The sequence below is a fragment of the Seriola lalandi genome, unplaced genomic scaffold (genome assembly GCF_002814215.2).
Source record: "Seriola lalandi dorsalis isolate HSWRI2012SDOR001 ecotype SW California unplaced genomic scaffold, Sedor1 jcf7180002054537, whole genome shotgun sequence".
In the NCBI taxonomy this organism is placed as follows: domain Eukaryota; kingdom Metazoa; phylum Chordata; class Actinopteri; order Carangiformes; family Carangidae; genus Seriola; species Seriola lalandi.
This window is the reverse complement of record NW_019525090.1, coordinates 247,350-261,111: the sequence shown is the minus strand read 5'-3', so window position 1 is coordinate 261,111 and position 13,762 is coordinate 247,350. Positions and strand designations below refer to the sequence as shown.

The 13,762-nt window shown below is 38.9% G+C and overlaps 2 protein-coding genes across 4 annotated transcripts; one reads left to right on the top strand and one right to left on the bottom strand.

The window, feature by feature from the left end:
* Window positions 1–987: 987 nt before the first annotated feature.
* LOC111661158 (uncharacterized) lies at window positions 988–6,721 on the bottom strand. 3 transcript variants are annotated; one of them, XM_087176145.1, is made up of 6 exons: window positions 6,495–6,616; window positions 5,128–5,214; window positions 3,629–3,777; window positions 2,879–3,056; window positions 2,541–2,788; window positions 988–2,041 (listed from the first exon to the last, which is right to left on the bottom strand). In XM_087176145.1, exons 2-6 carry the CDS (start codon window positions 5,138–5,140, stop codon window positions 1,793–1,795), a joined length of 837 nt encoding a protein of 278 aa, XP_087032271.1. In that variant the 5' UTR covers window positions 5,141–5,214; window positions 6,495–6,616; the 3' UTR covers window positions 988–1,792. The 3 variants fall into 3 exon arrangements, with proteins under 3 accessions (XP_087032271.1, XP_023270401.1, XP_023270402.1); XM_023414633.2 differs by lacking the exon at window positions 5,128–5,214 and having other exon boundaries at window positions 6,495–6,721; XM_023414634.2 differs by lacking the exon at window positions 5,128–5,214 and having other exon boundaries at window positions 3,650–3,777; window positions 6,495–6,721.
* Window positions 6,722–10,579: 3,858 nt separating this feature from the next.
* mibp2 (muscle-specific beta 1 integrin binding protein 2) lies at window positions 10,580–13,231 on the top strand. The gene is made up of 8 exons (XM_023414641.2): window positions 10,580–10,833; window positions 11,464–11,554; window positions 11,784–11,832; window positions 12,086–12,272; window positions 12,398–12,469; window positions 12,570–12,676; window positions 12,798–12,891; window positions 12,979–13,231. The coding sequence occupies exons 1-7, from the start codon at window positions 10,808–10,810 to the stop codon at window positions 12,881–12,883; spliced, it is 618 nt and encodes a 205-aa protein (XP_023270409.1). The 5' UTR covers window positions 10,580–10,807; the 3' UTR covers window positions 12,884–12,891; window positions 12,979–13,231.
* Window positions 13,232–13,762: the final 531 nt, after the last annotated feature.

Genomic DNA, 13,762 nt, shown 5'->3' with positions numbered 1-13,762 from the left:
GGAAATGTAAAGTTGACACACTATGTATCCTTCTGTGATTCACAAATACTTTGTAAACCAGTGGTTCCCAGCCTGGGTGTCGAGGCCACTCTGTGGAGTTAGAAGAAAAATCTGAGAGAAAAAGAGGAAAGCAGAAAAAATGACTCAAAAAAACATTTAGTTTTTCTTCCTCATGCCTCTAGAAAATAATGAAAACTTTTCTTTATCTGGTTATAGACAGTGGTGATGGCTAAAAAAGTAGATATTGCTTTACTCTTTTCTTACTCTGGTGTATTATTTGCCTTTACTGGACAGAATGACAATGAAGATACAGATAGGAAACATGGGGAGAGAGCAGTATGTCATTCAATAAAGTACCCTGACTGTAAATCAAATCAGGGATACTGCAGTTACACGGTATAACACTAGGCCAACAGGAAGCCTCAACATTGCTTCTTCTAATAGATTGAAAAGGTTTGGAACCACTGCTCTTATTGTATTTTATTATGAGTGCATTATCTGTATATTTTTCATTTTGAACGTGAGAGCAAAACATTTACTGTGATGTAGTCTCACCATTTATGGTAGACACTGTTGAAATTAGCATTTGCAAAATAGCATTTGTACATGAAACTTGAAAGTGTATTCGCTGATTAAAGCCACGTTATTCAAACAAAGCTAGCGAGTGGATTTTGAGTTGAGATTAGTGTGTTACTGATACTTCTGCTGTATAATGTACCTCAGGTGATTTTCACATTAAGGAAGGTGTTGGCTGATCTTTTTCTTTGTTTGTTTTTTACATTACTGGGATTGTAACTTGTTTTTGTATAACAAATGTCTTTCCTAATCATTAAAATCCTTGTACAGACGCTTCATGTCTCTCTCCACACGGAAATGGATCACCCACATACAAACAAGTTGGACAACACAGCCATCTTAACCTAGACAACTACAAAAGAGAAAAACCTGCTTTCAAAACTGAAAACACAATACATGGTCGAAAGCCAATACATTTAAGTCCTTTATTTGAATAAAAAAAAAACAATTCACAACATAGGCTTAACAAACAGCAGCTTAATTTTTTTTATCTATTTAAGACACATTGGGCCAAGTATTTGTAGTGTCCAGCTCTGAGACCATTTCTCCAGCTGTATCTGAGGTAGTCTCCCTTATTAACCATACAATACATCTCTCGGCCTTGTATCAAACATACAGGCCTTAACATCATGTAAATTTATTTTGACCAGACGCTTCATAGACAGTCTCATTTATAACTATTTTAACCCACAATGTGTGTTTCAGTACAGAGTAGTGCTCCATAAAAAGGAAACACTGAATTCACTCTTTGGTTGGAGGTATTCTGAGTATAGGAAAAGTGGACAGTAGCAGCACATTGGACTAAAGAATATTCATAAGATTCTCAGTTGAGTTCAGTCGAACCTTTTCATCCTCATTTCTTCAGGAGCCAAGCAAAATCTACGTGAAGTAGGTCATTTGAGTTGATTAATATAATGATTTAAAATGAATGTGAGAGGACATTATGCCATATTGTATAAATCGTTGTTTGTATGTTGCTAATTTGGTGAAACGGGCCCCAGAAGGAAATGGAGCATCTCAACTGAGTGAGTAATAATAAAGCTTCACCAGAGCTTGTAAAAATAATCCAGTTTTCACCTCCACTGAAGACGCAGTGGGCTGACACAAAGATACTGTCTAGAATAAAAATAGAAGATACTGAAACTCTGCCTCTCGAAACTTTCCAATACATTATAATACAAAAAAACTCATTTTGTCTTTGTGTATAAACACTTTTCTAATCAAACTCAGCTTCAAAGAGAACTCTCTCAATTTTCAACCTGACCTCTGCCTTTTTCTTAGGGGACAACTTCTTAAACAACTTCACAAGGTTCATGAAGTAGAATTCATCACAATCTTGTGGTTTTTCGATGTTTGTCTGCACAGTTTGGTCACATTTAGAAGAGTGTGGCTCTGCACACGCTTCTTGGCTGCTCTGATCATCTGAATCTGGGTTGATGGTGATGTTATCACTGTCATCACTCTCCTGTGAAGACAACACAAATTTTTTTGACCAGCATACAAATTGTAGAGTTCAATGACAGGCATTATTACATATATAATTAAAGTGACTTGGGTTTTAGGTAATATGATGCACAATTAGCGACAGATAAGACAACGTCCAAAGCTGGTTCTGCCCTGATTCAAAGAGCATCTTTAAAACACTTGCAATAAAAATGGCCATTCTTAAATGTTTGCAGATCAATTATGGTAAGTTTATTAACTCATGTGCCAAGTGTTCTGTAGTAGGAGGATTTTTTCTCCAGATATCTTTGTTTCTCAAGGACATCTGAACAAACAGTTTCATCAAGGGTGATTTTAAAATATGGTGCTAATAGTACAAATTGACATAGGAAAACTAGAAAACGTTTGACCAAATGGGGAGATCCCAAGATTTACATTACCACCCACAATTTGGATCCCTGTAGGTGCACCTACGTTTTCTTTGTGTGACATAATATTAATGCACTTGATCACAGCCTTACTTGTTCATATGAACGGAAGTCAATCTCTCCAGTGGTCAGCGATGGAGCACTCCGTCCTTTGGTTTGGACTCTTTGTGTCATCTCTTCCTGTAGTTGGGGTGATTTCTGGGTTCTCAGCTGTTGGGCCTGGCTGCACAATGGTAAATGATTGTTGAAATCTCTACTCCTTATCAATGTGGCTGAGCAGTACAAACAGTGGTAATGTTGCCGTCTCCTGCAGCCCTGTCCACATCTGTGGATCGTATATTCTGAAATATGAACAACAGAGTTAATTATTAGTGAATCATTTAGCTGAAGCCAATCCGATATATGCAGAACAGAGGATGTAAAAACCTTACCTCCAACAAAAAAGGCTTTATTCAGATGTTTGCTCAAATGAAGTCTAACTCTGCAGAGTTTTGTGGGTTTGAAATACACTGGTAAACAAAATGGACAATGAAATTTGCCTGGAGAGCAGCAAGTGTAGCATTTTTTCAGAGGAGGAATGAATAGTCCCTTTTGGATAGACACATGACTCTGGAAAGTATAAAAAAAAAGAAAGAAAGAAATTAGTCATAAAGCAGATAAATCAACTGTGACATATGTTTACTAGAGTGTAGTTGTCCGCTGGTTTCAAATGTGAGTTATTTATAGTACAGACAGGAGTGTGATGTGAAAGTTTACGTGCTGGGCAAAAGGACAAGAGGAACAACAACTAAAAGAAAAATAAGCACGGCAATGCACGGATGTTAGTAGCTATCACTCGGCTAGCTTAGCTAACTCTTTAAAAAGCTGCTGATCTGTTGTGATGTTTCTGTCGTGGAACATGTTTTACTTTGACGTTTCTTTGAGATTTAAGTTATTTCCTCGGGTCTCCTAACCAATTGTTCAGTGCTTTGGAGAGAAGTTGAGTTAAGACTTGAGAGTAGACAATAACAAATGCACATTATTATGGTTGGCGTTTGTTAGCTGGAAGTTAGCAAGTAGCTAAGTCAATTACTTGGCTAATAGCTTGTTAAATCGCGGACAGCTCTTCTGAGGTGTTTGGTTCAGGAACAAATACCTGTTACATCTGATTTCTGTCACAATTATAAGAAGGTAATTCTTACTTCGTTCACATATTTTCTTACTTCTTGCTGTTGAACATTGTTCATCCTTTCCGAAGAAAACTTTTTTCTCTCTTTCTTGTTCGCTCTTCTTCTTCTTCTTTTAGCATTCATTGGCGGTTGGCAGCCAACAGGTACATTACCGCCACCTACTGGCCGTGGATAGACAGAGAGGGTTTTATTTATTTAAAAACAAGATTTAATTAAGTAAAAGTACCAATAGCACACTGATAACAAGTCCTGCATTAGATTGTTATTACTGATGCATATGTGCAATCAGCATTTTACTGTAGTAGATTTAACAACTATTGTAACCAGGGGCGGAGCCAGACATTGTAAACATTTGGGACTTAGCTCCAACTTCAGTCCAGAGCCCTTGAATAGAAATCAAAATCAACATTTGTGAACCTATTAAATAAATCTGCATGAGAAATTCAAGTTTGTGCATGTGAAAAAACTCTACTTGGGTTGAAGAGATTTGTATTTGTTAAAAAGTCTGAATCCAAACTATGAAAAAATGATCAGAGTTGAGGTTAAAGAAAGACACTGTAAAAGAAGTAGAATACATACAGTCACATTCCATCACTGCATATTAATACAATTCAGAGAAATTATTTACCATAAAGTCCAAGTTTTTCTCCTTTGTAAGTTCTCCAGCTTTAACAGACATCACATTTAGTGGGTGTAGCACAAAATCTCTGGACTGAAGCTAACACTGAAAATTGATGCTAGGTGATGCACAGACAAACTTCTAGACACAATTATGTTTTTGTTGTTTTTGTCCACCTACACTAAAGCCAATATTATTACCAGTACTCCAACTGTATATCTGTGTATCTATACTACTATCTATCTACCTGATCTAATGAGATTTTATTTTTCAAAATCAACCACATTTTTGTTTTTGTGATAAAAAAACATTTGAAACTTCCCTGAATTCTTATTCTTTCATTTTTTGTCTTTCCTAATCATTCATTACAACTCAGGATTGAGCCAGATTTACCAGACTGTGTAATGTACAGGATAAAACTTCTGTAACAGGTTTAATCACAGCCACCAGATGGCAGTCAGATGTTTGGGTGCTTTCAGTCACCAATAAGAGCAGAACACAATGTGCAGTAACTATTAAACAGCATCAGCTCTCTCAGTTATATCACAAATACACAACCTTTAGAGAAACTTAAGGTTTCAGATCCCTATCAGCACTTGTGCTATCTGACTCCTGATTTAAGTCACAACCACACAGCCAGACTGGTAGCCTGGAGAGAAGATTTCCTAGATATCCTGAACTCACTGTGAATAAACTCCAGTCATGCAGAAAATACAGCATGTATGGAAATACAATCAGATAAAACATGAAGAATGCAGGATGACACAAATGTGACTGCTAGAAACCTGAGGTGAAATGAGACACCTGAGCAGTGAGGAGGGGTGAAAAAGGCAGAGAAGAACACAGTGTACAGTCAGTGAAGTATGTTCACAGACCAAGCAGTATCTCTCACGTTTATGAGACATTTATGAGTGGGACAGTGCATTATTTGCTGTGCAGCTGATTCAGCATCTCAGGTCGCAGGTGACAAAATCTTCACCTGCAAAACAAATTTCAGTTCTGTGAATCTCTGCAAATGTATTTAGATATGTTAATTACACTACACGGTCGTATAGACAGAAGAAACAGAACAGCTGTATTAGCAGTAAAGATGTTTCATGTGACAAGTTAACACAACATTGGGTATGCAAAAATAAAACTGCCCAGTGGAATCACAACAACTGACGTTCGTGAAAAGGAAGCAGATCCATGCACTGACTCCCACGCCCATGACTTAAAGTGCGTGACACAATATTTGCGTGAGTGGAAACATCTGAAAAAGCAACGAGCAGACATCATCATTTTACAGCGGCATAGTCATGTGTATAAATGGTCCAAAAAACGGAAACAAATTGAAAGCCTGTGATTACGTGATCAAACATCGGAACATATAAAGTACTTTTAGCTTCACCTTGCATGAATCCTGTTACTACTTCAAAAAAAAAAAACAATATTATTGTGTTGATTTTTAACCTTTGAGTTTATAATTACTCTTTTGTTCTGCAATGTTAGGGCCACTGGTAGATTGTATGTATTTCCATTTTACACTGCTCGTGTATAAATTATATACTTGCACTTACCGTTTTATGTCATTTATACTTGTGCTATACTATATTTCAGAAAGAATTAGAGTATATCTGATAGCTATACTTTTCAGATTAACATTGTACATATAAGGTTATAAAATATATTATAGATTAAAATACCAAACAGTCTGTAAAGTCATTAAAATCAGGTCCACCTCTTCCAGCTACAATATTGAAGAACTGCCTCTGCAGAAATAACAAATACAATATAATTATATAACACTGATAGGTGCCATTCACTTTTTGACATGATACCTCCATATTTCTATATAGATTTAAAAGTTTTTATTAAATTTATAAAGACATAACTTTTACTTTTAATTATGTATTTTTACATGGTAGTATTGCTACTTTTACCAAAGTAAAGGTTCTCAGTACTTCTTTCACCATTAGTTAGCGCATGAGAAATAAAAGGCCTAGTTTACTGGATAGATGAGTGCATTGCATCTTGATGACACGCAAAATCGTGAAGCGTTCCTCACTTTTCATTAAAATATAAATTTTTGTCCAGACTCTAATGGAACAGCGCCCCCACCGCCGGTGGCGCTGCCGGGAACTGCAGCGGCAGGAGTCAGTGTCCGTAATTATATGACTAAACGAGCTGCTCTTAAAGATCAACCACTGTTAATAAAAAATTACACGTCACACAGACAAATGAACGGAAAGTGAAATAAATGAACTTAAAACTACTTACTTTTTCCGCGGGGTCGCAGCTTTGGAGCTGTCCCGTCTCCAGTTTGTCTACAGCGGGGGGTGGAGATCCGGTCCAGCGCAGGAGAGCGTCGTCCACACCGGGGAGCGGACGGAGGTGTTCCCAAATCCACCGCCATCTCAGCCCAGCCTCACACGGGAACCTCGCCCGAAAACCCGCAGCCTGTCCTCTGCCTCTGGTAGCAGCGTCCTCCAGGCTCGGCTCCCCGCGCACTCTGCTCCTCTCTGGGCCACACAGGTGCAGCCACCCGCTCTCTCATCATCCCAGGTGCAATCACTCAGTCATCAGCTCCACGCGCTGTTTCAACTCATTTTCTGCTCTAAAACTAGTGAAACGTGTTATTTTTTCTTCAAAACTCCTGTTCACGCCTTGACCCTCGGTCAGGCCCTGGTCCTCATGACCCAGCCTCTCCGGTTCAGCCGGACTCGTCCTCACCTCCAGTAATTGACTAAAACTCGCGTAGAAACCTCCTCATCTCTTGTAGGGAGTTTCTGTGGTCGTTATATATCTGTTGTGTTTCTGTGTGAACAATTGAGACTATTTATTTTTTCTGTATTTTCAGTGATTATCAGCTGCTCTTTCTCTGTGTGAAGGACCACAGCGTTAACTACCTGATGAACTACATGTGACACTGAAGTAAAATGTCACAACACACCTCAAATCTGAAAGTGACTCCTGGTGACGTGCTTCTAAATAAAAGCCCCAGTGTGCTGCTATTCTATTATTATTTCCACTATATCAAACAGTCTGAGCTTAAATACAACAGTATACAGATGCTCCGAGCTCCGAGGGGTTGTTGCACAGTGTAACTGAGGTCTTTGTAAATAATGTGGCCACCTGATAAACATAGAACAGTGATGTATTATCTCCCAGACGGTGACAGAGGAAAAACCAAGATTAAGTGTCTGAGTGGAGTTGTTGTTAAACTGGACTGAGATCATGTGACTATGAAGGCACCAGCTGATTGTGACCGAGTTCTGTCATTAACATGAATAATTACTGACATGTTTGTATTGACTTTTCAATGTTTTGACCTTTGAACCCTGACAGTGTGACTTCCATGAGCCATCCATGTTGTCTTGTTAGTTTACATGTTACATAATGTAAATAAATCATAAATAATAAAGCTTTCAAACAAAGTGCAGAGTGAACTACTTACTTTTTATTTATTTGAAGATTTTAAAAACAACAAACAGTAGAACACTGTCAAAGTCCCTCAGGTCCTCTTCTCTTTGGAGGGGTATCCGGCCTGAAGACGGCGGGGCTGTGGCCTTCCGCCCACTCAGGATGCCCCCCGGAAGCTTGTATTTTCCAAAACAGCAAATGAACATCAGCAGAGTGGTTTACTACAGTGACACAGAACATGAGAAAGACATGTCATATTATTATATTAATGCAACTGGTGTGTGAAAACATTTCTTTTTAAGGAATGAATCAGTTTGAGTCTTTAAACAGAGCAGAGGAGCTGATCAAGGTGTTACTGCTCAGTCCTCTCTGCATCATATATAAATACACATTCATACACAGTATATATATGTTTACACACAGATGTTCTGACATGTTTTATATCTATAATCGACATCAGCTGCTTGAACAGCATGATCACTGACATATGTATGAATGACAAAAGCCTAATTTTCCCGCCTTAACATGAAAAATGAAAGTAAAAGCAGCAAACAGCATTAGCACTGTAGCACTATACAGACCAACTGACAGCGGTGTGTTAGCATCATGTTTTTAGCCTAAAAGACGGGTTAAACAACATGAATGTTAGCTGGCTAGCTCACAACAAATACAAATACTGTTTATCACGAATTCCACGAAGTTAAAGTGATAATTTGACATTTTGAGAACTACAAATCCACAATTATACGGCGTATAGTGATAACGATCACTCGGCGTTTCACAACGAACCGTAAAAACCCTTCGGCAAATAAAGTCTGACTAATACATCAGTCACCAACAAGTTTACTTTCCCTCAAATATCTGATTAAAACGAGTGAATATAGTATTTACGTCTTTACCAGGGTCAGCTAGGAAGAAAATGCTTCGCCTTGACCGTGGGCGTCACCGTTCGGGAATTGGAACAAATCCGGCTCTCCGATTGGACGACCAAAGATTGACTTCTCGAAATTGGAACAAATCCGACCATCTGATTGGCTTGCTGTTTCCCGGGTTTTGGAAGAATTGGAACAAATGCAGCACGGTGATTGTGGGAGGCGGGACATCGCCGAGGACAGCCATTGGTTCAGAAGTTGGAACAATTGGAACATACAAGAATTTCCGGAGGGGGGAGGGGGAGTTTAACCACAACATTGATATTCTAGGTATTTGTTTATCTATTGGCACCATCAGACATGTTTAAGCTACAGAAGTGCTACTAAAACAGCTTGGTTCAAACTTAAAGGACACACCTGATCTGATGTGTGCTAGGTGGCAGTAGCTGAGCTGTTGTATTAGGATATGGGGTAATAAATTACATTTAACAAGCCAAATCACAGTCAAATCAGACAGCAGATTCCCAGAAAAGGTCTTCTCCATCTAATCTGGTTAAAGCATGAAAAATGCAATGCGGTTTACATGTTATGCTTTCAAGAAGTTCTTTCAGTACTAAGAATTTCCCACTGTGTTTTAAAGGTGATGCTATTGTCTGATGCTATATCACATGCTGGTCAAATGTGAAGACACGGGGTTGGTTGAAGCAGTTCATCTGGCTTGTAAGGCTTGCAGATATCAACCTATTCTTACAGCTTCAGTAGAAGCGGAGAATATTATTTATCACAGCTCGACCCCCTTGAAACATTATTACCAGTTTCATTCTTTGCATATTAAGACTCTTGTGCAGTGTTTTGTAGGTTTCAAGAAACTCAAGAAAATCACAGTCCAAGGCTGCAAACTGGCACAATGAAGCAGTCAAACTATGAATAGAAATCTTACTAGCTGAACTGAATTCCACACTTGGCAACTTCCTCTTCATAGCTGAGGTTCTCGAGGATGTAAACCCCAACATAAGTAATATTTTGGTGTAACCTCAGGAAACTGTGTCATGGAGTCGGTTGGGAAGTTTCTAAACAAAACAGAGGTCAGCTGCAGGCTGGTGAAAGAAACACCACAATGATGTGAGTGAGTTATGAGTTGTTATCTTTCGTTTCTCTGACAATAATATGAACTGATTCCTATAGTGGCAGCTTTATCCTGTATATCATGTGTACATGGATGGGTATTGAGGTTAAGTGAGTAGCTGATAACACTGTTGGATGCATCTATACCCTCACACAGAAAATGAGTAAGGGGAAAAAATCTGACAGGTCATCAACACCATGCCTACAATGCAATGTCCCCCTTTACTTAACATGGGTCTGTTAAGATCCTATGAAGAGGCCCTGGTTCCTATAGATTACATAAGTTAAATGCTCCCAATAATAAACTGTGAATATCAACCCTCTTTTATGTTTTGCAACTGTCTTTCTTTGACTGTCTTATGAATATGTTGATTTTTTTTCATAGCCTAGTGTTTTCCATCTGTTTGGTGATTTTATTTTATTTCATTTTATCTAAGTGGACTCGACAATATTATATCACCTGAGCATAAAGGTCTACTCTAGTCTCTTCTAATCAAGTCTGTGGCCTCAATTTATTCATCAAATGATGGGTTTAACCTCAAGAAAAAGTGGCACCAACACAATAATAAAAAAAAAAGAAATACTAAATAATAGACCTGAAGGTACCTTTCAATACCTTAAATGATTTATGTGTTTATATTAGCGCTCATTGGAGGACGGTTGTATTGGACTCCATTGGTTTTATCTCGAATTATAGAGCCGCAGTTCTATTTCTACTTTTCTACTTCAGTAAAACTGAAAACTTTCCAGCTCTGTTTTTTTATTCCTCTTTTTCTGCATTAAAAATTGCTTAGGGTTAAAATGCGGGGGATGGGTGGGCGGGGGTTGGATGGGCAGGGCTTGTGGTGTCACTCGCTCCTGATTGGTTGTCATGGAGGTTTCATACAACTGGAGGTGTTTAAATAGCCAATCACGTCGCGGTCTCCAGTATGTGTAGTAGCGACTGAGACCTAAAGGTTCTTTCTCGGTGGAAGACCGCGTACGAGCGACGCCTCGTCTCTGCTCTTACCTTACAAACTCAACCCTGCTGCCATGGAGGAATCAAGTAGTTGACGTTTCCTGCTGCAACCTTCTCTTTTTTAAGCTTTCTTCCCGTCTGATCACTGACCTCCTGGACCGGTTTATTGAACTCTCTGCGACTCTTCTTACGATTTGACCAACCCACCCGAAATCATGAAGTATATCATCGGCATCGGCGGGTGAGTTCTGATCGATGAATGACCATGGAAGCTACGCTAAGCTAAGCTAAGCTAACCAAGTCTATAGGCCCTGGAAGCCCGGCACACGTGGGGAAGGGCGGTCATGACATGCGTAAAATTGTTACTTCCCTTTTTTTTGTGTTACTGTTAATGTAATTCAGTAACCAGAACCAGACCTATCAATATGCATCCTATAGCTTCCGTAAACACTTAGCTTGATCCTCCAAGGTTAATCGATGCAGTCAATAAACAAAGCTATAGCTAATGGTTGCAGTAAACCCGCCATACATTCAGTTGACCCACCCTTTTTTTTTTCTTACATGCTGCAGATATTGCTTGAAAATCCGTTAAATGTGTAAATTTCATGTTAATGTGTGAATAAATGTTGCTGATGCTTTTAAAACTGGTTGATTTTATATAAAACCCGTTATAAGTAAATGGTGTAATGGGAATTTAATAATGATTTAACAATACGTGACCTGTAAAATGTTAAATATTCCTGCTCTTTCACATGCATGATCCAGATTCAGTATTTTCTTTTGGCTGTTTATTTACTAATCTTTGAACATTTCTTATGTGGGTTGCATCATCCACTATTCATTGCCTTTTTTATTGCTTTGTTCCGTGCAGCGTAACCAATGGAGGGAAAACCACCCTCACCAACAGGCTGATCAAGAACCTGCCCAACTGTTGTGTGGTACATCAGGATGACTTTTTCAAGGTGAGCCACATACAAACACACACACACACACCTCCTTTTGAATTTTGAATTTAGTTAACCAAAGGGATTGCTCTGAGTAACACAAGTTGGTGGGGTGTTAACACTTTGCTGTCTGTGTTAGTAGATACAGTTTGAGGTTGTGTGTATAAACGCTATCAGAGCCTTCCATGTACCAGAGTGTAGCACTAGTCGAATGTACCTGGGTACATCTTATCAATGTATGTTTCAGCCCCAAGATCAGATTGAAGTTGGTGAAGATGGCTTTAAGCAGTATGATGGTAAGCCTGGGTTTTTATGGAAGCGTTTGTGTGGGTGTATGTGCTTGTTTGTTGTGTGCGAGTGTGTGTGCGCGCTCCCGCTGCAACATGACTTATTTGTAATCTGCATGCTATACAGTGTACCTTGAATACTAAATGTGTCTTTTTCTTACTTGCTTTCTGCAATTTTCTATACGCTTCTCCTTTCCTTTTTTTTTTTCTCCCTTTTGTTTCCCCCCCTCCCCTCCATCCTTCTCCTCGCTTTTCTATTCAGTCATTACTGCTCTGGACATGGACGCCATGATGAGCACCATCTACGCATGGTTGGAGAACCCGGTGAAGTTTGAAAAGTCGCATGGCGTTAATAACACCCTGGATACTGAGATCGTTCCAAAGTCTGACCATAAGGAGGAGGAGACTCACATCCTTATTGTGGAGGGCTTCCTGCTTTACACCTACGGGTAAAAACTTGTGCTTTTTACATTTGTTAGTTGTTTCCTGCTGTAAATGTAAAGGTGGTGACCAGTAAGTCTTAATTTGTTTCTCCACCCTTCTTTTATTGATTGATTGATTTATTTATTTTTAGACCATTGATCGACGTGCTGAACCAACGTTACTTTATTTCCATCCCATATGAAGAATGCAAAAAGAGGAGGTGGTAAGTGCTTCAGTGTTAAGACACTGTTCTTAATTGGTGTTTGTAGTTTAATGTGCTGTCTCATTATCTTTATATAATTGTTGTTGCTGTGTCTCTGCAGCTCTAGGAACTACTTGGTGCCAGACCCCCCCGGTCTGTTTGATGGCCACGTCTGGCCCATGTATCTGAGACACAAGAACATCATGGAGGCATCAGCTGTTGATGTTTGTAAGTCTGCGCATTTTATTTATTTTTTTTATTTTTTGTCAATTATTTTGCATGCAACTGCATTTTTGTATTGAAAGATCTCAAATTCTCATATCAATTAAACTTGTGTTTGCTATTACAGTGCAGCTAGATGGCACCAAGTCAAAGGAACAACTGTTCAACTTTGTCTATGGCAACATCCTGAATAACATCCAGACGTCTCTTTAACAACAAAGGTATACAACTTATCTGACTGTCATGTTACAAATAATGTTATCCAAGTATGAGTTTCTGATTTTCTTTTTTTCTTTTTTCAATTGCAGGTCATGCGATCGGCTAAAAGGAGCATATATTCAGCCTGCAAGCAGAAGACCGCCTTGCCTTAAGTTTCTACCTGGCAGCTCATTTAGCTGACTGCTAAGATTTTTTGTAAATGTTTAACTGACAGCATCAAATGCTGGCATGATTTTATATCAACCATATTTATTGCTTTCTTACAGCCTACACTCCAAAGAGAGTTGATGGATATGTTCAGAGGATGGGTGCACTTACTTCAATAAATGATCCTCCTGCTAACTCTGTGCTCTTGTGATTACTTTAAGGGATAACACCCTCTCTCCAGTTGTTACACTAAGGCCATACAAAATATAAAAATAAACATTAAGAACCACACGTCTAAATGAATAGATATTGGCATGTGTGAAATGCATATTTGTAAATTGTGATGTTCAATAATAGTGCCAATACTCAGCTGCCAAGTCAGGTGCAGAGAGCTGGCAGCTTTCGCTATCTTTCTCCAGGCAGGCAACAGTTGGTGTGAGTGATAAGTGGAGTCACACGGCTGAACCTCGTGTTGACCTTAGGTTGTGAGCACGACGCCTATCTAAATTCAGATACACTTGGGGCTGTTTCCTTGGAATAAACTCAGATAAATTTTTTTTTTTTAAATGCCCCCCTGCCTGCCTATAAAGATCTGTGTGTGTGTGTGTGTGTGTAATAATGCAGACCCAAACCAACAAGTTGAAATATAAGCATAACAATGTACTTTACCTCCCTGGCATCATGTTAAACTTGGTGTCAAGACATTAGATCCAGGTGTTGCTAAAC